Here is a 23179-nt window from a genome sequence, read left to right on the forward strand (position 1 = left end):
TCAAGCAGGTTTGCCTACTCACAGCCACCTGTCTGAACACCCCTCTGATGAGATTACTCACACTGGGATTTTGGCTGTGTGTTTTTTTCTGCATGTGTTTTGATGTGATACTCTCTTAGTGCTGCGAATGAGGGAGGACAGATGTCTCAGTGTGTTTCTGAGTGTGTATGTGTGGCTGACGGAACAAATGAAACGGTGGATTTATTTGAAATGTAACGCCTGTTTATCACTATATACTCAGTGAATACAACGGAGCTATACAACAGCGACTGGAGCAAATGCAAATTCATAGACTCACTGCTTTACGCACACATTTAGCTTAATTAATATGTTCAATCTCCACACAAAGAACCTCTCTACATCTCATTAGGCTTGAAAACCATTTGTTAAACAGTCCAAACACTCTCAGATACAAAAAGATAAGAACATGTCCTAATCAAAAATTCTGATTAGTAAAATACTTTTTGGAAACCCTGTGATTGGACATCCACTCCGACATCCATATATTCACTCTTAGAGATGATATTCTGTATAATGAGCAGCCAGCGAGACCCGACTGGCGGTCCACGTGACATGTGAGACATTTCATGCTTTTTCAGTCTCGAAAGCAAGACACACACACCCGGAAATTGATTTTCACAAACCAGATTTAAACCATTGATTTGATATTCGACTCAGATTTAAAGACCTGTGTCTCAGCATGGCTGCGAAAATCAGATTTCAGACTGTCTTGCGTGTGTGGGCGTGTGTGGTACTGAAATGAGACAATCGTATTTGCTAGAAGAAAAAAGCACACTTGAAGTAAACCTTTAAAGCAACTCACTCAATTATACCCGCAGATAAGTTTTAGTCGGATCATTTCTGTAAAAGAGGATTTTTCTCGATGTGAATAGATTTTTGTTCGAAGGATATAATCTGTCAGTGGGAGTCATGTACTGTATGTATGAAACTGTCTGCAATCTGTCATGTTAACACAGTGGGGGCGGTTGCTCATGCATGTGTGCAGCACCATAGTGAGTTTTTACATGTGTGAGACGTGTGTTTGTTTCTGTAAAAGGGATGAATGTACAGCAAACCCACGCTGCTCTTCTCTTCCGGGAGGGATTTCTTTTTTCTCTTGCCTTCCTGTCCATAAATACATGTCCACACAGAAAGCATATTTGTCTGTTCTTGGGCAGCGTTTGACTGGCAAGCAGGGTAATAACCTTCCCGCTAGAAGGGATTAGCTGCAGAATGCAAATGGGAGGTGTGACACATATGCATACATCATGTTTGCAGGTGCAGAGGGTTTTCTATTTCACGCCGGCTGTTCGGAGGTGTCGAGATGAGATCAGAATCAGTCATGAGGCCGCTGACACCACATACGACAGAGATGTTTGATGGGAATGAACGGATGGAGATATTTATAGCCGTGAATTATGTTTGAGAGATTTCCTCTTTGTTTGTCACCGGCTGACTAATGCTGCATCTGGATGTCATTTCCTTGTCAATTTGTAAAGTGAAAGAATTCAAGCATGATTAAGGGCAGAGATGGCAGTTGTTTGCTTTTGTGTGATCATCCTCCATGAGTAATGATATTGTATGAACTAGACTAATGTCAGAGCCACGAGGTGTAAATAATGGAAGGCAGCCATCCACACTTTCATCTTGTTAATAGCTTGAAAATGTTTATCACAGTGCTGCTACCATGACTTAATGAACACATGTAGGATTTAACATGAATCTGCCATGTGTTGAAGTGGACTGTCACAGCTTGTACTGTCATGTGTTAATTTACTTCAGCCTATCACTGCTGCCAACCACGTTGTTGGCAGTTTGAGCGCAAATTCAGGATTGACACACCTTCACAAGTTGGCAGGGATGTCCACGTTGAAGAGATTGCTCAAGATTTTGGGTTGTATGCTTGTTCGAGAGTGAGTTGATTGATATCACTTTCATTTCCATCGGTAAATACAACCTTTCCTCACCAGCTGTAAAGGTCATCTGTACACGGAGCTAAGTACGACCCGTAATTACATTTATTGCTCGGTGGTTGTTGTAATTATGAGTGGGACAATGGAGGAAATCAGGTGAGGTTGAATAAGAGGGACAAAGGGCCCTGACACTCCAAGCCGACGGTCGGCCATCGGCTTATGTTGGGGCCACGGAGGGAAGCTTTTTGGCTGATTAAGCAAATGATGAATGGCTGTTCAGCTAAGCGAAGCAGTGCATGGAAAAACAAAGGGAAGACCAGTTGAACTTGTTGCTGTTGTATGCATGATTTTGCCCATTTAGTGCGGTTTCCTCCTTATTTTTTACCTCCACTTCTTTGCCAGTGCCACCCGCAACTTTCTTTCAGTTTAAGGCTTTGTCCATCGTTCACTACCACCTATGGTGGACTAAATAGCCCCATACGCAGTGGGAGTTATTATACGATAGACTGTAGAACGCATTTCAAATTGGTTGGGCCCATCAGCACGTATTTATAATATTACAGCAAAAACATAATTAAGAGACTTTAATCTAAAAAGAAACGTCAAACTCACCGCTGCTCTTTAAATGTTGCTGAGCCTCTGTGTACTATTGTCTCAGTCTGAGAGAACAGCTGGGTCACGTGGTTGGTGGGACTTCCAGTCTGATCCCTACAACAGTCACTGGATCAGTGGACACCTGCCACGCTTGTGGAGGGAGCAAAGCTGAAAGCAGGTGACTCTGGAGCAATTTGGCCTTTCATTTTTAGAAAAAGTTGAAGGCTAATGAAGCTAATGAAGTGGCAACATGTTAGCTTGCGAAATTTTGATGTACGTCACGGGTCACATATTGTAACAGAATCAGCCAATACATTTTTAGAAACATAGGTAGGCTGCAGAGTATGATAGTTGCAACCGAATAACTAAATTTATTATTTTTATTAACATGTTTGATATTCAGGAGCACCACTAGAGGGAACTTGAGTAATTTGAGTGCATAGACTATTTCTTGGCCCGGCCCAGTACGTAACTGCCTAACGTCTTGTTGTCACTGTGAGGTTGCCAGGAAAGCAAACAAAGACTAAGCTAAGCTAAGCGTCTACTTATCGGACAAATAATGGCAGTGGTATCGATCTTCTCTTATTATGTATAATATAATAAGCAAAATAGCGAATACCAGTAAGAATATGTCCAAAATGTCCAACTTTAAACATTCAAAGTAGTTGATGATAAAATGGATGAAATGTCATAAGTGCTGGCCATCTGGTTCACAGAGGAGAAAAAGAGGATGTGTAAGCACAAATTTAATTTGTTCTTGTACTCATAGGAGGACAAAGTGTGCAGGGCAGTGTACCGGGGCAGGAAAATATTCCCAGACCTTTACTGAGAAAGGATTTTGAGTTTGAAGTAATTAAATCCCCAGTGTGCACACAGCTACAGAGGTGTTTTATACATTTGTTAGATCTCACTCTGTCCTGTCCTCTTTTGTTACTTAGTCCGTGCTGTCTCTCTGCGTTGATGCAGTTCACACAATTTAACTGTTCCTCCTGACATTATAAAATCTCACTGTTAATTCTGACTGATGCAGCTGCAGTTTGGTCCCAGATGAATCAGCTCATTTGTAAATCACAACCAGACCTCTGAGAGCTCCTGAGTGCTCCTCAACTTACCTGTTTAGCAAAATGTTTAATAGTGATTAAATTGCTTCATAATTAAAGTCACAGTCCTTTTATTTTACTTGATTGGCTTATTTATTATGACTGTCACAATTAAGCTCATAAAGCTACATGGCCACTGAGAAGCAAGAGACAGCTCTGCATGCAGCAGCTGAAGATTATGAATATTTTAAGACTCTGTTCAGCACAATCATTGTTTGAGTTAGTGTATGTAGTGTAATCACATCTCGACAGGTCTTCTTTAAAATATGCATGGGAATTACGCTCATATCTATTATTAGATACTATATTAGATCAATCCTTATTACTTGTGTTGACTCACTTGAGAACACGAGGACAGAGGTACCTGCAGATAACAACTTTAAACCTAATTAGTTTTCTGTTTTCTGTGCAGGCAGCCTGTGCTATAAACATTGTATAAATAATTAAAGTTCAATTTCCTCAGCTCACCTTGCCTGATGATAGGTAATTTACCTTTAGGCGGTGTGAACAAACCGTATAAGATGTGCATCCTTTTTTACCCATACTGCAGTTTTCTCACTACCAGCTGCCACTAAACACTCACCAACAGTGACAAGAAAAATGACAAAACTTCAGGCGATGCTTTCTGTTAGCAAACGACTCCTTAGAGGATAAGAGGAGAAAAGGATTTTGTTCAATATATATATATATATATATATATATATACGTAATTCTTTTTTGAGCATTTACATTGGAAGTTGTATATTCACAAAAAAAACAAAACAAAACAAAACAAAAAAAAGCACCTCTGCCTCAGGCAACAAACAAAACAGAGGGAAAAATTCACACAGAGTTAAATAAAGGGAAGGAAATTCGTCTTTAATTAAATGAATAAATAAATGAAATAAAAAATGTAACAGAAAGAAGAAATACTAATATAATACAGTTCAAACTGACCGAGAGTCATTTATATATGAAATAATCCTTTTCTGATGGGGGTCTACAGTGAGACACGAAGATTTCCTCATCACAGAAGTCGTTAAGTGACGTTATGCTCCTGTCCTGCCGTCTAAATTGCCTCCACCTTTTAAAGACTGAATAACCACAGGACTAATGCTGATTAATGCTGATGGTAGAGACAGACTTGGGCAGGGAGCACATGAGCGTAGTGAAATTTGGGCTGAAGTTGCTTCTATTTATGCTCAGGCAGGTCAGCCAGCAGTTGATTCGCCCCTCCAATGTAAAAGCTTTTGAATATTTGCTGCCCAGTGCTGTACAAAACTGGGACGGGCGAGGCCACCTGACGATTTAGGAAGCTGCAGGATTTAAAGACTGTATTTTTAATGTCGTCAAAGAACAAAAGCAACAAAGCATTAGACAATTCCACATCAATCTCCGAGATCCCTATCTCATCTGCAGGGATTGAATCATGTGACATTTACTCAAGCACTGAACTTGGGGTACTTGTACTATGTATTTTAATGCTACTTCGTCCTTCCATGCAGCTACATTTAAGCGGGGAATATTAGACTTTTTATTCCCCTACATGTATTTCAATCGCTGATGAAATGTTGATTGAAGATTTGACTTGGCTTACGTCCATTACAACTGAAAGGTGTTTATGGAATAATTACGCTTCACTACAAAGCGCATGTACGAACAACACTGTTGAATATTTGTGATAATGTGGATCACCACATAGCCTGGCTTAAATTCACCACCTCACAATAAAAGTTTCTATGGATTGGTCGAAGTTTCTGTAAATGTACGTACATTTCCACGTCAAGTCTTTTTTTTTTTTTAAATCCCAATTTATGCTTAGAAAGTGCCATATACTGGGCGCCCTGGTAGCTCAGCTGGTAGAGCATGCACCTGACATACAGGGGCTGTGTCCTAGACAGAGTTGACAGAAAGAGGGGATGACATGCAGCAGGGGGCCACAGGTCAGGTTTGAACCCTGGGCAGCTGCAGCATGTCGTCCCCTCTTTATGTCAACTCTTCAAGCTGTCCTGTCAAATAAAGGTGTTTAAAATCCCCAAACTACATTTAAAAGAAAGAAAGAAAGAAAGAAAGAAAGAAAGAAAGAAAGAAGAGCGGTGAGAGCGACCAATACAGTCAAGTTGTGGGCTGGAGAAACCAATAACAATGAGCTGAAAGATGTTAAAATGGTAGAGCTGGAGGAAACTGCAGATATGCGTGGTAATTCTCTATATGTCATCTTATCAGTTGTTGATATGAACATTTTGATGAGTGCAGCTTTCAGGACTTCACAGGTGAAAGCTCTGAATAAAGCAGGATCTTAAATTTGGATTACTCAGCTAAACCCTTTCCATAGTCAAGAATAAATGTTCTTAAAAACAGAGAATATCATGAGTCTTATCCCTTTAAAATGTGCATGCCCTGGCACAGTGTGCTGGCTGTAAGGTCTGTAGGCGGGCAGGTCCAAAGAGAGCAAATTCTACTTTAGGCCACAAAAACTAAGCAGCTTGAAGCCAACAGCAGGGTCGTTTTAATATTTATCTGTGTTGATGCACGGGAATACAAAACAATTTCTATTTTCTTCGTTACACAATGAATGCAGGTAGGCGTATAAATCCACTCTTTACTGCCGCCCACATTTAAACTCTTTGCATATGCAGAATATTGTTTTGCTCCGAGCGTGCCGTACAACGTAATTACATTTTAGCGTGTCGGGTTACACAACTACAGACATCAGTGGGCTCGTCCACAAACACATCTCGCGTGATGAACAATCGGTTGTCTCACATGCCTTTCATGGTGACTTAATTGTTTTGTGTCCCCTCATGTAAAATCCCCTTGTTGAGTTAATACATTAATTAAATCTTTTAGTTAACAGCAGTAATTAATGCGAAATCATATTGCACAGAGGTATTAAGTCAACACATTCGACTAATGGTGACAAAGGTGTGACTCATTTATTTTTCACTCTTGGGCTTTGTGGGTTCTTATTAATCATTCATGACGGTTAATGTGTGTTTTAATTTTTTAATTCATGTTTAATTTACAATTTTAGCCATCTGTTAACAATTTCAGAGTGTTTGTGTGGGCAGCTCTCTACTTATTGTTGCCCACATCAATAGTATTTGAATAAAAGTCAAGTATTTGTGGCCCGTTGCACCAGTTATACATCAGTTCTGTCTTCAGCCTCAACCGAGAGCCGAGAGTTTCTTGTGTTCTGTCAGGTTTATGACTACATCTTTTAGTTTTTCTGCTTTAATGTGCCGTGTGTTTTTACTGCACATATGGGAAAGTTAGAAATAGTGTAAGCAGCCTCTCTAACTTTTAAAGGTGCACAACATAGTTTTGGGGAAGAAATTCTCAGAAGAGAAAGATCTTCATTGACTGATTTATTTTTATGTCAAAACAAACTAAAATAACAAACTCTCTTCGTTTTCATGACTGATAAACTGAATAAACAAACTGAGGGCAACACAATTTCATACTGTTTTACTTTGTTTATATTTGGCAGCACCTGCCACCTTTTTAGCTTCAAACAATGTTCTGGAAACCCTATTTTCCTCTGAGAACAACTTGTTTATTCAGTTATTGAATGTAATTGTAATATTACCTCATTAATATTATAAATATTAAAATTCTGAGTTCGAATTTCCTCTCCGAAACTACAAAGTGCCCCTTTTAAGTATATCCTTAAAAAAGTTGCCTTATTGCCTATTTTGGATGCATTTAAAAAAGGTATTTAAAAATAAAAGAGAAAGAAAAGGATAAAGCTGTCTAAAAACTCAATGACGCCTGACCCATCAGAGTTTTCTGCATGTCAAAAAAGCTATGCTGGCACTCGGTCAAATACTTTTTGGAGTCTTAATATTTTTAAATATGATTATTGTAAGCCCCACAGCGTTTGTGCTGTGAAATGGTGAAATGAGCGCAGATCATTAGCGGGTGTGTGTAGGTGCAGCGCTGTCCACAATACTGAAACGGAGCTGAGGAGATTGATGGATGGACTGACAGATAAACAGATGTCACATGGTTCGGTTTCTTAGCCTGCTTACTTTAAGTGGCTGTAAACAGAAATTTGGGTATGGTGGTTATTCACAGACAGGAGGGAAACGACTCGTGAACAGCTGTTTCCAGCTACCTCTACTGGTGTTTTTGAGTGTTTCTTGTGAATGCTTTGATTCAAACATGTAAATAAAGAGCTTTGTTTGTGATGACAGGTGAGTTATGAACCTTACGTGATCATTAAAACAAGTATGATCACAGGTCAAATATTAGCCTTTCCTATCCTCAACCTCACCTGCTGCCAACTGATGTGACAAAGCTACGGTTAATGGTTTGGTTAGATTTACTGTAGGGAGAGGTGGTGGTTTTGGTTAAAACAACTACTACTACTACAACCACTTCGTTAAAGTTATTGATAACTTTCCCCAACCATTGCATTCATGTTAAAACGCTGCTGTTGCTGTTGTTGCCAGTTTGAGGTTATCTAGCTACATGTAGCTAATGTCAGGGCAGTGCAGTATGCTGAGCGCATACTATACAAATCAGCAATTTTTAGGTTTTTTTCCAGCAACTGGCAACTACCAAGACTCTGGATGCTGATGAAACACAGATGCCACGTGATACGAACAGCGTCACACTATTGGCTGACAAACAAACCTTGTTAGAAGCTGGAACCAACCGTCAGAATTCGTACACAGAGATAAAAAAAAAAAAAACATTTTGGACCCGACAAACATTTTAAAATGATTAATTCACAGTCAGCACCTTTCTGCACCCAGCCGTGGGGAGAGTATTATTTCTGACAAATGATTTGTCTAAATAATGATGATTAATATGACCTTTGGGTGCAGAGGTTGGGGTAATGGAACAACTATGGTCACAGTTCATGCTGGAGTGGGGAACTTTTGTGGCAGTTAAATTTCTCTGCCATAAACTCAACATCGTTGCTGCAGCAACCCCCTTGACTGTCACTTGGAAACAGAAAGCGAACTGTATTCCCTTGGACTTTCTCTATAATAACACAACCTGACTTCCTCCTTTGGTCCTGTCATTATTAATACGACCATTAGAGGGCTTTGAAATGTAAACACTTGTTGTTTTGGGGCATTTGCTGAAGTGAGTGATGCTGTTGTTTGTTGTTTTCTGTGTTTGTGACTCGACTACTGAGGCATTCTGTACTCTCGTGCTGTCCCATCAGACCTACCCTGTTTATGTGTCTTACACTTTGCCACTAATGTCAAGTCTCATATTCATCATCGCTCTCTGTTTCACAGATTCTCTTTAGTTATTGAAAATAAGCAATGGATGCAATGATATTTATCTACAATGTCCTGCTGTTAAAGCTTTGAGACTACCTCACACTTCTCATTTATTTAATATCTTGAAACATTCATAATACAATAATTAGGTAACATGCCATCTGTAATCTCTGCAGGTTCATATAACACGCTTTTTTTTTTTAAATGGAATTAACTGCCAACAGCTGTTAAGGTTTTCCTTTCAACACCTTTGAAAATTGATTCTGTCTAATCTGATGTTTTTTTATTAGCCTTTGCAATCGTTCTTATATTAATGATCTCCCTTATTACTATGCCAACAGCACTGTGTTTCTGTAGCACCAAATAAACTCTCCAGTTTAGATCTCTGCCTGACTGTTGTCAGGTACACGAGGCCACATTTTCTAAATGCGCTACATTTAGACACAGTCGAGGTCGCGGTTTTGGTCCTGAATATCGTACATCCACCTACAAATTCACTTTACTGTTATGTTGTCATTGTGCATCAAAATGATATCTGTTTTCAAATATATAAATTATTAACAGCATACAAAAACATCATCCCACTGGGTTTTGAATATACAGAGAGACTAACAATATTAGATTGTGATTTCTGCAAGGAGACTTTTCCATTATTTGTTCATCTTGTATTTCCCTTTCTTATGTATACAACGCTGTTTCCAGTTCCCACTTTGTCATTTTTTGAGACATCTATTTTAGTTTTATTGTCCATTCATCTTTATTTTGTCAGTGAAGCGCATCTTAAATGCCTCATGAGTCGGCCCGGTTGGGTAAAACATGTTTATTTCCCAACAGAGCTGTTTTTATTAATCCTCATGGCTCTGTTTCCTAAATCATCCTTTCTGTCATGCTGTTGTGAAATGTGCTTTCAGTCGGCTCATCAGCCTCACACACAGCTGTGGTTTTTTGTGAAGTGATATCTTGACAGAACCTGAGCCTGGCAAATTCTCAGATTCTGATGATTAAACACGATGTGATACGCTGGTCTGCACATTAGTCATGGCCAGGAAATGGAACGTTCTGCAGACTTGCAGTAAAGCAAAACGTTAAGGTGGTTTGTAAGAAATTTCAAGGTGCCATAAAGCAACATTATGTAACATTTTACCTTAAAATGACAGGTTGATGGTACAGTGTCTTGTAACAGGGTGAATGGTGTCTCTGTCTCAGCCACTCCGCCCTCCTGTCACTTGTTTCTTCTGTATGTGACTTCAGTGAGATGGTAAGATCACAGTGTTACATACATGCTTACTTCAACATACAAGTTTTCACCACATAACAATGTTATGATGTAACACATTTTGTCATTTTGTCAGTAATCCAAATTTAAGATCCTGCTTTATTCAGAGCTTTCACCTGTGAAGTCCTGAAAGCTGCACTCATCAAAATGTTCATATCAACAACTGATAAGATGACATGTCACATTAAATTGTTACTGACCTGGGATTTGTATTTACGACAGTGGTGTTGCACTCAGAAACTGTGGGGGGCGCCAAATCACACAAAAATCGCCAAATCACAAAAAAATTCTACATAATGTTGCTTTACCAATGTCAAAAGCTGTAAGTTTCTTTCAGGATCCATTTAGGTTATTAATGTTTTTATCACCACTACAATAACATGTAGAGGTGGGATTGTGTCAGCTGCACTAGAGATGACAAACAGTGGATTTCTAGCGCTGATGCAGAAAAATAAAAAATGTATAAATATATCAAATTATATTTTGTATTTCGAGATATCAAACAGATTTCTTGGGAAATAGAACACATTCTACTGTGTTGCAGGTTGCAAGTCATTATAATGTTGTGAATCTGATAAATTGTTTTTATTTCACCACTTCCTGATTGATGAGCTACTGAAAAGATGATTAATAGTGAAAATTTGGAGTGACAGTGGACTGTATTTCAACTTAAAACAATACAAGCCTATTTGATAACTGAAAGTAGGCCTTCATCCACTTCCTAGCTAATGTTATTGTTTGCTTACATCCAGTGAGTGTCGCTTCCAGGCTTAAATAATGTGTCCGAGATGTGTTGATATTTTAGATTGAATTTACACCTTTCAATGTTTTTCTATGTTTTTTATCAAAACGTATCTTGGACACATTATTTAAGCCTGGAAGTGACACACACTGGATGTAATCCACAATAATGTTAGCTAGCATATTCTTGGGATAGCTAATAGGTTATCTAATATGCTGTTTTATGTTGACATGCAACCTGATGTCCCTCCAAATCTTCACTATCCATCGTCTTTTTATTTGCTAATCCATCAGGAAGCTTTTATTTGTGATACTCCCTACGTTTTTACAACTTTCAACCTGGAACAAGGCAGTACACCCTGAGCGAGTAAAATGGCCGCCATGTGACATATGGTCTATGGCATAATGGTGCGTTCCATGTACTCGGAACTCGGGAAAGAACGACCTCTGACACGGAAAAGTGCAATGGAACGGCCATCCAAGTCAGAATTCCAAGTCGGAAACTCGGGCATGATCGCCTGAGTTCGTGCACACACTGAACAATTACTTTTTACCTCTCATTCAGTCTATCTGAAAGTCGTAAATACAAATCCCAGGTCTGTAACAATTTGTCAGACATAATGACGGTGCCAACTACAAAATAAACTCATTACATCATAATAATGTTATGTGTTAAAAATTGTATGTTGAAGTAAGCATGTATGTAACGCTGTAATCCTATCCTCTCACTGAAGTGACATAGAGCAAAAACAAGTGATGGGGGCGGAGTGGCTGAGACAGAGACACCATTACAAGACACTGTACCATCAAAATCGTTTTGAAGCTGCTTTTTTAAGGTGGAAAAGTGACATAATGCTGCTTTAATATAAATAGTATCAATATGAGAAATATACTTTGTAACCTTGCAAAATTAAAATCATTGAGTTGTGATCAAGAGAAAACTGTTTATCTCAATATAACAGGATAATTCAGATATTAAGATAATGTCATCAGGAACCAGGGCTGCTCTTGCCGTCTGTATCATTATGAATTCCCATGATCAACGCTTAATTGAATCATTAAGCCGTAACCTTGATTTATAACCTTCTAATTATGTCCAAGGACAAAATAGGTCGCCTGAAAAGAGGCACATTAAGTCTGGAAATGTAACTTTCCCGAAACAGCCCAACATTAAAAGCGTGAAGGGAAAAGTTTTTTGTTGGTTGCATGAGCTAAAACTCAACCAGGCAAACAGCTCTAAATAATTTGCCAGTCTTGTGGAAAGCCATTCTCATTTCATACGCTCATAATGCTGCTGTGTGCACACTGCAGTTATCCTTGTAGCCTGTTTTGTCATTTAGTGGTGATATTCAGAAGAGACTCATATTCCAGCTCTAAACAAGGGAAACCGAGCCAGACGCCTGCCCCTTTATGGCTGTATGGAGACCGAAGTGCAGCAGAACGGCGCGCTTTGTGTATCTGACTGAGCACGGCCCTTTTTTCACATCACAGCAATCCATAAAGAGATTTAATATGTGCCCTTATTTATAAACCTTCAGTGTTAATGGAGAAGAATTTCATCATCATGTTTCCTCGCTGCAGCCAAAACCTTCTTTCTCATCATGTGTGTTTGTACATGCTGAGTACATCAAAGATACCGCTTCCCCCGGGGGTGCCACTGCACGTTTACTTTGTTTGTGTGTGTGTTTGTGTGTGTGTGTGTGTGTGTGTGTGTGTGTAAAAATGTAGGGTAGACTTGTCTTCTCTTGTTTGTGTGGCGGTGGATATGTCAGGTTAAGGGATGTCATGAATGACGAGAAGTAACATGTTTTGCTTTGCATTGTCACAGTATGTTGATGAAAGCCACTAATGAGTTTCCTGCTGCATTCCTCCCACTTTGCGTATTTCATTAAAGTGACAGAAGATTGTGCAAATTACTAACATGCTTGACGCATAAGTGAGATGGATCACACTAAATATATTCTCCTCATGCACTGTGAGTGATATAGGCCATGTATGAATAAGCACGCTCAGTATGGGGACAGATACCTTTGTTTAGATTTGTGATAGACAGGATTTATCTTGGTAAATGTCACAGGCACTTCGCTCGATTGTGGATTGTGTGTGTCTATAGGTGGGTTTTTGTCCACCTGATTTCATGCACATTTAAAGGTGCTGTGTGTGGGATTTAGGGGACTCAACTGGCAGTAATGAGCAGTGATGGAATGAGGTACAATTTTGAGGTACTTGTATTTTACTCAAGTATTTTCTGCTACTATATACTTCAGTCCACAACATTTTGGAGGCAAATATTGTACTTCCACTCCACTACATTTATTTGATACTTCAGTTACTAGTTACTTGCAGATTACATGCTGCATCAGAGGCAAAGAAGCGCACCTATAAATTAATTAATTTTATTGGCAATCAGATAAAAGAAAATACACTCCGACAGTCAGAAAATCTGAAAAATGCTGATTGAAAAATCGACCTGGGTCATATAATTTACTTTTACTTACTTTCTATAATTAATTACATTCATTATCAGCTACATATCAACTATTTGTTTGGGTGTAGTCATATTTTTACACCAAAACTCAAGTATGACTTTTCGGTGCTTCTTGCAATGCTGGAAATGGAATACACTATTCATAACTATGTTTTCATTAGTGTATCATCACCTAAAATATGAATCCTTTGGCCATATTTTCATCATTGTATTCTTCCATTTGAAGTTTGACTTGTGCTCTTAGTTATCTTGTTGCACCCTCCTCTTCTGCAATAGTTTTATTGTTATGATTTACACAAAAAAGACCCAAACGCAAGACACAGAGGCAGGCAGGTTAAAAAAATAAGCAAGCTTGAATAACAGAGCTTAAGTCCTAAAATCCAAAATCCACAATGCAAGCAAATAAAAGGCAGGCGACAAAAAAACTGGCAACAAAAAGGAAGGCAAAAAGGGAGGCAGGAGAATCCAAGAAAACTAAAGAGCTATACAAAAACTAAGAACAAACCAGATAGCCCCCGAAGAACAGACACAGGAATGCATGAGAGGCAGACGAACCAACAAAAAGTGGAAGAAAAAAAACCACAAACTTAATTACATAGGGGCTGATTAACTAAGGAAACACACGTGAGCAGGAAAAAGAGCAGGAAAAAAGACAAAGACAGGAAGTGGAAAGTAAAACTTGACACAAGGACATAATTTATATTATAAAATAAAACATGAATACTAAACCAAAAACCCAAACCATGACATTAATGGCACCTAACTGGAAAATTAGCTGCGCCAACAGTTTATCTCGATGACCCGACTTCTAATATTCCCAATGCAGTGGTGGATGGAAATGGTATTAATTTGCATTTTCTTATGCAAATTTTCTCAAAATCTGGATACATTTATGGTACAGAAACACGAAGCATGGAAACCTGGCAAGTGGCAACCATGCTTTTTGCCAGTATATGGCGCTGTTAACTTCAAATGTGTTTCATGTGTTTTTATTTGAACAGAGACAATGTACAAAGAAACTTGATATAAACAAGGAAGAGATGTAAAGTAGCAACGGTTTTTGCAAATTGGTGTTTTCCACCAGTAATCCCTGGGAAAGTAGCTATAATTATAAAACAGTTAGAGAAGAAGACATTATACTGAAGTACAAAATATGAAGGTAGACAATAAAAATATACAAACACAATCATCCCCACATCCCAAACTGAGAAAAAATAAATTTGAAGCTCGCTTTTATAAAATGGTTTGAGTGGTCCTAGAATTGAGCCTTGTGGCACTCCAGCCCAGTCACCACAATATAATGTTAGCAATTAACTTTCCTGTAAACCACAGATACGTCCAAGATTGACATTAGTACCGGATGTGGCATATCACATTCACAGTATATGCTTATTAGCTGACTTTCACACCAGGAGGTGGATGGGAGGTAGGTTGCATTATTAGAAACCAACAAGGCTGCCAAACAGGCAAACGCAGTTTGAGTCTTTACAAAAAAATCACAATATCTGTCATTTCTATGAGAAATAACTGAACGACTTCCTCACACATTTTTCCAAAGTAGAAAAAACATTAAACGTCAACCTTCCCCTGTTTTTACTTTGCTAGTCACTCCTGTGTTGCCGGTAATTGCTGTTGTTTAATCTTGTAAAAATCACTAGGGGTTAAAATTCAAAATAGCAAGTGCCTGAGATACTAATTCATGTAGTAGAACAGCAACTATCCCAGTCATGACGGATATTAGCTCAGTTTTTAAATCTTTGGATAAATACCTTTTTCAAGTCCAAACTCTGTCTCAAAGGATAATTCTAAGTGCTATATCACAGGCAACTGGACTTGTTTCAGATGACTGACAAGCTTCACCAACATCTTAAAGGATAAGTTCACCCAAAAATGAAAATTCTGTCATTATCTACTCAAGTTTCATAGTCCACAAAAAATTTCTTGAGCTTCACAGCCAAACAGCGTTGCAGCATTCTCCTAAACAACTGAAGTAGGCGGGAACTTATTTTAGACTAACAGAAAAAAACAAAACATTAAATGGCTCCATAAAGCTCACCTGCTGTAATCCGAGTTCCTGGAGCTGGACATGGTATCTCGGGGCCTCTGTAGAGTCTTGGATTATACCGGATGAGCTGTATGGAGCCATTTTATGTTTTTAGTCCCCATCTACTTCAGTTGTTTAGGAGAATGATGCAACACTGTTTTACTGTGAAGCTCCAAAAATGTTTTGTGGGTTACGAAACTTCACCCGACTTTCAATCAGCATGGGGTTGAGTAGATCGTGACTGAATTTTCAGCTTAGTTTGAACTGACCCTTTAACTTTTTGATATTGCCTCATTCCCAGTAATGTTTTTTGGAGAAAACAACATCAGCCCAACAGTTGCGCATACAGGGATGTCAGTCAGTAAGTCACATTCACTCTCCTCGGCCGCCGCCTCCGCAGGCTGACAAAAATACACACAGGAGACAAAACAGAAATCCATTAAATACTTGATGCAGCCATGAATAAAGTCAGTACCTCTGCAGCTTTGAAACGTCCCCATGGACTCATCAAACCACTGACCCAGATGGCTACCAGGTTGTGGAGAGCATGCAGATATTTTGTGTAACTGTCAGCAGCAGTGTGCGCTTCCCACTTCGTTCATACAAAGACACACTTTAGGTGAGTTGTTTTTGCTGTGGAAATCTGTGCCAAGAGCAGCTACATGGGTACTGTGTGACCCAAGTCTAGGTCCGGAGGGAGAGAGGAGCATGACTGAAGCCAAGCGTGCAGAGAGCAGCCTGGGCTGTGCGCAAGAACAACCTCTGCATGTGGAATGAGTTCCAGGCAGGAGGCAGAGAGGCGAGGAGAGGAGGAGGAAGCACTAGCGCAAGTGCAGCAGGCTTCCCAGTGCTGGAATGTTAACAGCACACCAGGTTTTGTGTGTGCTCACATGTTGTGTGCGTGAGTGTTCATGTGTGCGTGTTATCTGGTAGATGGTAGGGCATGATCGGCGTGCGCACGAGGGAGGATGGGGCTGCGAGACACTGATTGGTTGAGCTCCCTTGTAGGGTGTGGCCAGAATATGAATGACTGCCCCTGCCTTTCGCGCTGCCAGGTTTTGGGGACAGTTACTGTGGAGGGATGGGGTGTTTGAGATTGTGCGTGCGGATGAGAGAGCATCGGAGCTTGTGAGAGAAGGGAGGAAAGAAAAGGGGGAGGGAGAAAGAGAACAGGAGCATGTGAGAAAGAGGGAGGGAGCTTCAGGCAGCCAGACTGGACTACCGCTCACACACTGCAGTCTTTCTTTTCTTCTCTGAGGAAACTGTCTTTCTGTTCTCCCTGCCCGTCTCTCCTTCTTGCTCTTTCTTCTCTCGCTGCTTGGCCATGACCCCGGCGGACACCTTGATCTCCCTGCCCACCTGGAGAAGAGGATAGAAATGCTGTAGTGGAGGAGGGAGAGAGACGAGAAGAGGGGACACCGCACACTTTGCCTCACTGATGAGAGTCTGGAAATTAATTAACCGCCGTCAGCACAGAAGGGGGAGCACAGAGAGGGGCTTAGAGTGAGGTGCGGGAGAAAATAAGAGGGAGTTAAAGAGGGCGAATCGCTAAATGTGTGAAGAGCAGGCTGTTGAGGGAGGCAGAGTAACCCCCGGACACTGAGAGACAAAAGACACAAGTTAGAGGAGGCAGGAATTCAAAAGGGATATCAATTCAAGAAGCCAAAGAATGGTCCACTCACATGCGTTATTCATCCTTTCATGCTTCTTTTCGACCTTCTTCTCACATTCCTAACACCATCCTTCCCTCTCATCTCCTTGTCTCGTTTAGTTCTTTTAATGCATGTCAGCAAAAGCACATCGACAGCCACAACCACATACTGAACACTCATCCACCACTTAGACCACAGCGCTGCATTCCATTCTCAGAGGATGTGTAATCTGTTACTGAGTAAAACAAGTTGATTGGCTGAAGCAGGGGTGCCATTACCTCCCAGCCGAGAGCACCTGCTCAGGAATTTCTCATGAGACCAGGTAGGACGTTTCTGGATCATTTTGTCAACCCCGAGCAGCTGGAGCGGTCGAGTTGAAACCCTTCAGTCGTTTTCCTTGATTGAACTGTTACGAGATGAAACTGCAAACCAGCTTATCTCTCAGAGCATGACACCTGCGTTTGAGCGATTACAGAGAGGGAAACAGGGATGCGCAGATGTGTGTGTGTGTGTTGGGATTATGTCCTGAATACACAGAGTTACACAGGTGTTGCAGCAGGATTATGCAAAGTCTCCTGCTGAAATTAGAGGCACTATAGGATTAAAGAGAAGAACTTCAGTGAAGTGAATGGCAGCACGTTCTCTTCCACAGATTAAGTCAGATCAAGTGTGATCGCACTTTGGGGGACAATTAAATCAGCCCTCGCAGGGTTTGACAGGGGTCATAATTATTTGGAGCTGAACTGGGGACAGGTTGAAACAGCTGAAATCCATCTCTCAGCCCTCAGTGGAATAACTTGGGGACTTTACTCAGACCTGAAGTACACAGAGTGACTATTAAAGACTCATACAGGCTTCCATAATGAGACGCTCGAGCACAGATGAGACTCCATACCGGCGCAGTCCATCTCTGGACAGCAAACCCGACACGCCACCGTTCACTTCTGGGTTTCACCGCTTCAGTGGGGAGTTTGAGTACAAGCGGCCGCCGTTTGCGTTTGGCTTCCACACGACAAAGGGGCCGCAGACGTCCAAGGGGCGCTATGCCCAGGGGAAGAAGTATGTGGTGTTTTACCTGGACCTCTCCTTCATATTCCTCCTAGAACTGCGGCGCTGCAGGATGGCCGAGGGTTGCATGATGGCCCTGCGATATGGAATGGTGTTCTTCAACCTCCTTTTCTGGGTGAGTGCCTCATCTTCAATTCTTTTTTTTCTATCTCTGAGTGTGTGAGTGTGTGTGTGTGAGTTTGAGGGGATGTTTATTTAGCCTAAAGTGATGTTCTGCTTTCTTGATTTTTTTTCTTTTCTCTGGTAGTCATATATTTTTCTTGGCTTGCTTAGAGGGAGCTCTGTTCTGTGTGTCTGTGCAACCAGAGTGACGTGAGAGGAGTGAGGAGGGGGGAGTGTGAGAGACAGATCATGCATTTAGATCATGTGTACAAAGCCCACTGTGTGGGTGAGGCGAGTTTTTTCTGTTGCCTATACAGTACTTTAAGTGTGGGTGTACGCTGCATTGTTTGCTATGTTAAGCGTTGGCATATTTTGAGCTTGCATTGTGTGTACACTAGTTAATCGCAGTGTTACCGTTGTGCTGTAATTCTTCATCTACCTCTGCTCACTCTCCTCTCAGCCCATCAAAGCATCTGCTGTCAATCTGCTCGATCTGGCCGATTGTATCTGTTTGCCGTGGGGATGTTTGAGCTTCGGTGTCTGTCTGCCGCTGTCAATCCTGCTCCGATAGCCCCACAACAGATCACTTTCATTCTCCCTGTGAAGCCTGTCATGTACCACAGTTGCGTTTCACGTTCAAAGATCTCAATCTGTGCTTCATCTGTGTTTTCTTCTGCTGCAGACTCCCTTTGTGCAATCCTTTGCAACTTGTCTCAGAGTTTTGAAGGGGACTGGCCTCTGTTGTTACCTTGCTGGGATTACTTTTATTTCTCACACTGCTGTTCTTATTGGTAATGGAATGAGATGAGGCCTTGAACTATGAAATGCAATCTAGCTGCGAAGATGCAATCTCCCTTGAGGAATGAGTGACCTCTTCACCTCTACATCTTCTGTCAGCTATAAACCGCTGTCAGAGGGGCTGCGGCGCTTATTATTAGCGCACTCTCTCTCTCTCTCTCACTCTCTGTGTGTGTGTGTGTGTGTGTGTGTGTGTGTGTGTGTGTGCGCTGCTGGGGATAAATAATGACCACATGACCACGACGAACGTTCTCCTGTTCAGAAGCCAATCGTGTTATGATCCTCCAGGTGAGAACAGAGGAGCTCTTCCAATATAAAGTCTGCCTTTGAAAATAACATCAATGAGTTTTAGGAGCAGCTGATGGCTAATGTCAGACCTCAATGTCTCAACAATTTCAGTAGCAATTTACCAGCTGCTGAGCATGTCGACTGGTTCATCCAAAGATGAAGATGTGCAAAGATTTTGCACATCTTATGCGAAAATGAGACTTTTAAGAGGGTGACTTCATCTGTGTTGAACATGCCATTTATATTCTGTAGACAAAGTGACACAGCAAGTGCAGACCTGTCAACCTTGAAGAAAGTTTTTGAGTACTACCTTACGCCTAAAAATGCTGTGCATGTGGCCAAAAAACAGTTTTTTTTTCATTGGTTCTTTTTCAGGACATTAATAAATACCCATTCCTCCGGTTACTTAAATCAACTTTCCACACACACTCACACACCAGTCCATTTGCCTTAGCAAAGGAGTTCAAAGAACAGTCTTCACTTGAGGAAACTGCCAGCCGGAGTGAGGAAGAAGGACGAGAAGGATAAAATCAATGTCAATTGGCATACTGCTGCAGCTTCTCATTTTCAGACACGAGTAGAGTTGCAAGATTGGTCACATTCTCAAGGCGCCACAAGCTTTTTGAGCGACAAAACGTACCAGCGAACTTTGAACTAAAAATGCATACAGGTTGGCAGTCTGCAAATGAAAGTTTCTTGTCTTGAAAAGAGGGGCACAGTAGGGGCTGTCATTAACAACAGCTGTCACTTTCACAGATTATCACCCTATAGATTATTTATATCACATCATTCCCAACGCCACAAACTCAATTGTTAGTAAGTTCTCACATTCTCACAAATGAAACTGTCTTGTGATGTCATGTGTTAATAGGCTCATATGAATAGCAAGTTGTGCACTGGGCAGCATGATAAACAGGTTTCATGATTGGCTGTTTTTTAAGGTTAATCAAGACAGTGTTTTAGTTTGAAGTCAGCAGAAACACATTTGAATTTTTGTCGTTTACACCTTTTTACATTCACCTTTTACTGGAGAAGTATGCACGGAAACACAGAAAATTTCATCAGAGATATATCTACCATATTGAAAACAACTCTTCCAGCCATGGATCATTTAAAGGAACTTGGGGCAGGATTTGTGAAAAAATAAACATGCATTTTAAGTTTTTTAATGCTAATGGGTGATGAAGCGTTCAAAACCAAAAAGAATGAGCTCACCAACGTATCTCTCCATTGCCTTGAACAGGCTGTGTGCTGCATAATGTACTGCAATTCGTGGTCCGAATTTCCCGCACAGTCCTGCGGACGTGACGTCAGATGACGCTGAATGCGCGTCCTTGGATACAGGAAGAAGACAAGCGCGGTGGACCCAAACTAGTTTTTGGGTAGTAATGGATTCTGCAATGGCCAGCAAACGACCCACCACCACACAAAGTCCACTAAAAAGTCATACTAAGAAGAAAACGAAGGTTTTATCAGCGGCATGTCGTGAGTCGAAACGAAATTATGACCAAAGCCGGGCTGGCACCTGAATAAACATCGGATACGCGTTCGACTCATGGAGGCAGCGTCAACTTAAATTGGGACTGAAAACAGATGCTGACATGGCTCATTTCCTAGTAACCAGGTAAGAAAACATTTCAGGTCATGTTTAGAGCTTGATTTGAAAATCATATGAGATCACCGAGGACTCGGAGTGACCTAACGTGCAAAGTAGCGTTAGCTGCAAACATGTAACTTAGTCCACCGCTGTGTAACACTGAATAGTTACAGACTGCGCATTTTCCACGGTCCTTTAGTCTGAAACCGAATAGTTAGAAATATGTCCCTTTATATATGGGACCTGCGCGTGGCATGTGCGGAGGTCTTGCATTAAACAGTCACGTGAACAGCGAGTAAAGAAATAACAGTGTCACAGCATCAGCTGAACTGCTGTGAAGAGTTCATGCGTGCTCCCGCGCCGGCTTGGCTGATGGCTGCAGTTACCCTAACGGCCGCAACGGCCGTCGTGTCACTATTGAGTCTTATTTCTTGATCCTGCCCCAAGTTCCTTTAAGGAAAAATCAGGATACAGCATTGGGGCCCCATTCATTCCTATGCAGCCCATAAAGCATGCACACTAAAGACTTCTGCGCATGATGTTGTAATTACACAGTTTGGCCACTAAGTCAAACAGGCTACAGAGTCCAGTGTTGTTCCTGGGTGCTTGGTTGCAGCCTTCTGGTCAAATCCAAGCCCCCAGGAAAAACCAAAAGGTTCTCTTGCATGCATGAACTTAAGTCTCTTTTCACAGGCAACGAGAGAAAACTGCCTGAGGACTGGGTAGTTATAGTGTGTGCAGCTTTGGCTGAAACACAAAAAAGAAAAAAAAGGTTTCACTCAGAGAAACCCAGACAGGCAAGTGTCAGGACAAAGACAGCACAGCACGGTACAAGCCTGACTGTTTAACTGACAGATAATCTCTGCAATGCAGAGCGAAAATAAATAACATCATACCACCGTGGCGATAAGCGTAAAAAAAAAACCCATCCATTTTCTAGTTAAACAGTTCTAACAGAATCAGTTTATCTGCCAAGTGCACTAAATGTACAGGAAGTTATTATTTGCAGATACAAACTGACAACTAGATTGGAAAGTGACAAACCACACACACACGCACAGAAAATCTTCATGTGGTAATATATATGTTGACTTATATAAACCTCAACACTGTCGACTTAACGCTGTCAAATTCACACAATTACGTTGTGAAGGTGGAGGAAAAATAAGACTCCACATGCTGAGTGAGAAGACGGTGCAGCACGTGACAGAAGAAGCCAACACATATCAGTCTGCAAATATACTGTACAACTTGTACTGGTATGAAATATTTAATGTCAGTTGGCTTAAAATGTGATGCTGAAGAGCTTGTATCTTAGCTGAGCTGCTGTCATATTCACAGCAGTTACAGTGGATTACAGCGACAACTCAAATGAAAAATATCAGTATGCTCCAAATGCCCATATTTTCAACAAAATACATGTTGGGAATGTACAGTTATGCAAACTATGAATATGTTGAAACTTTACATTTCTTTATGTTGCAACCTTACTTTTCTTGAGGTTCAATTTGCAACTTCATGTTGTGACGAAGTTGTTGTCCTAAAACTAACCAGACCATCAGCACTGAGGTCTGCTTTTAGGAACAAAAAAACACAAGATCATGGTTTGACAGCTCTGGTTCTGTCTCCTCAAACACAGCTGGAGAATGTTTGGACGTCTCATCAAATCATCAAAAAAAGAGCAGTGGCCTCTGTCTAAGCAGTTGTCACACCCAGCTGACCACCATCACACCTCCACCTCAAACCCAATCGCCAAATTGAATGTTAGCCAAGTCGGTTTCTGCAAAACCACAGAGAAGTTAAAACTTGCTTAAAAACGGTTTTGGTTCAATTTTCTATTTCTCTCTTGTCACAGTGCTGTGCTTATCCTCTGTTTAGGTTTATGCACAATAACCACTAGGTCAGGGTTAAGTATTGATCATGGTTTGGCTTAAAGTAAGTAGTTTTGGTCGCCACGATCACAGATGGAGATGGTCCGCCTAGAAAACAGCTTGAAATGTTCCCATGTCACCTACATAATATCTAGTGGTATGACTCGAACTGTGGTCGGCCATTTGGCAGCCATGTTGGCTTGCAATAATGCCACCACTGTCCTCTCCACCTCCTGATGTGTAAGGTGGCTAATAAGCATATAAAGTGAATGTGATATGCCATGTTTTCTGCAAATGTCAACACTGACACAATTGTGGTCGGCAGAAATGCTAACTGCTCATACGTCAGCTCATATATATGTAGCAATGATACGTGATGATTTCAACATAAAGGCTCCGAGGTCAAATTAGCAATAATACGATATATG

The 23179-nt window shown here is 40.8% G+C and overlaps 1 protein-coding gene across 3 annotated transcripts in view; it reads left to right on the forward strand.

The window, feature by feature from the left end:
- Window positions 1-23179, forward strand: part of tspan4a (tetraspanin 4a) — a 161309-nt gene that overhangs the window by 18254 nt on the left and 119876 nt on the right. For 2 of the 3 annotated variants that reach the window (XM_084344820.1, XM_084344821.1), the window contains exon 2: window positions 18131-18210. In XM_084344820.1, coding sequence (XP_084200946.1) covers window positions 18148-18210 — 63 coding nt within the window. In that variant the 5' untranslated portion in view covers window positions 18131-18147. Of the gene's footprint in view, window positions 1-16458; window positions 18211-23179 lie in introns of those variants that run through there. The other variant, XM_084344819.1, reaches the window with a different exon arrangement.

Source organism: Pagrus pagrus (genome assembly GCF_965226575.1).
Source record: "Pagrus pagrus genome assembly, chromosome: 1".
Lineage (NCBI taxonomy): Eukaryota > Metazoa > Chordata > Actinopteri > Spariformes > Sparidae > Pagrus > Pagrus pagrus.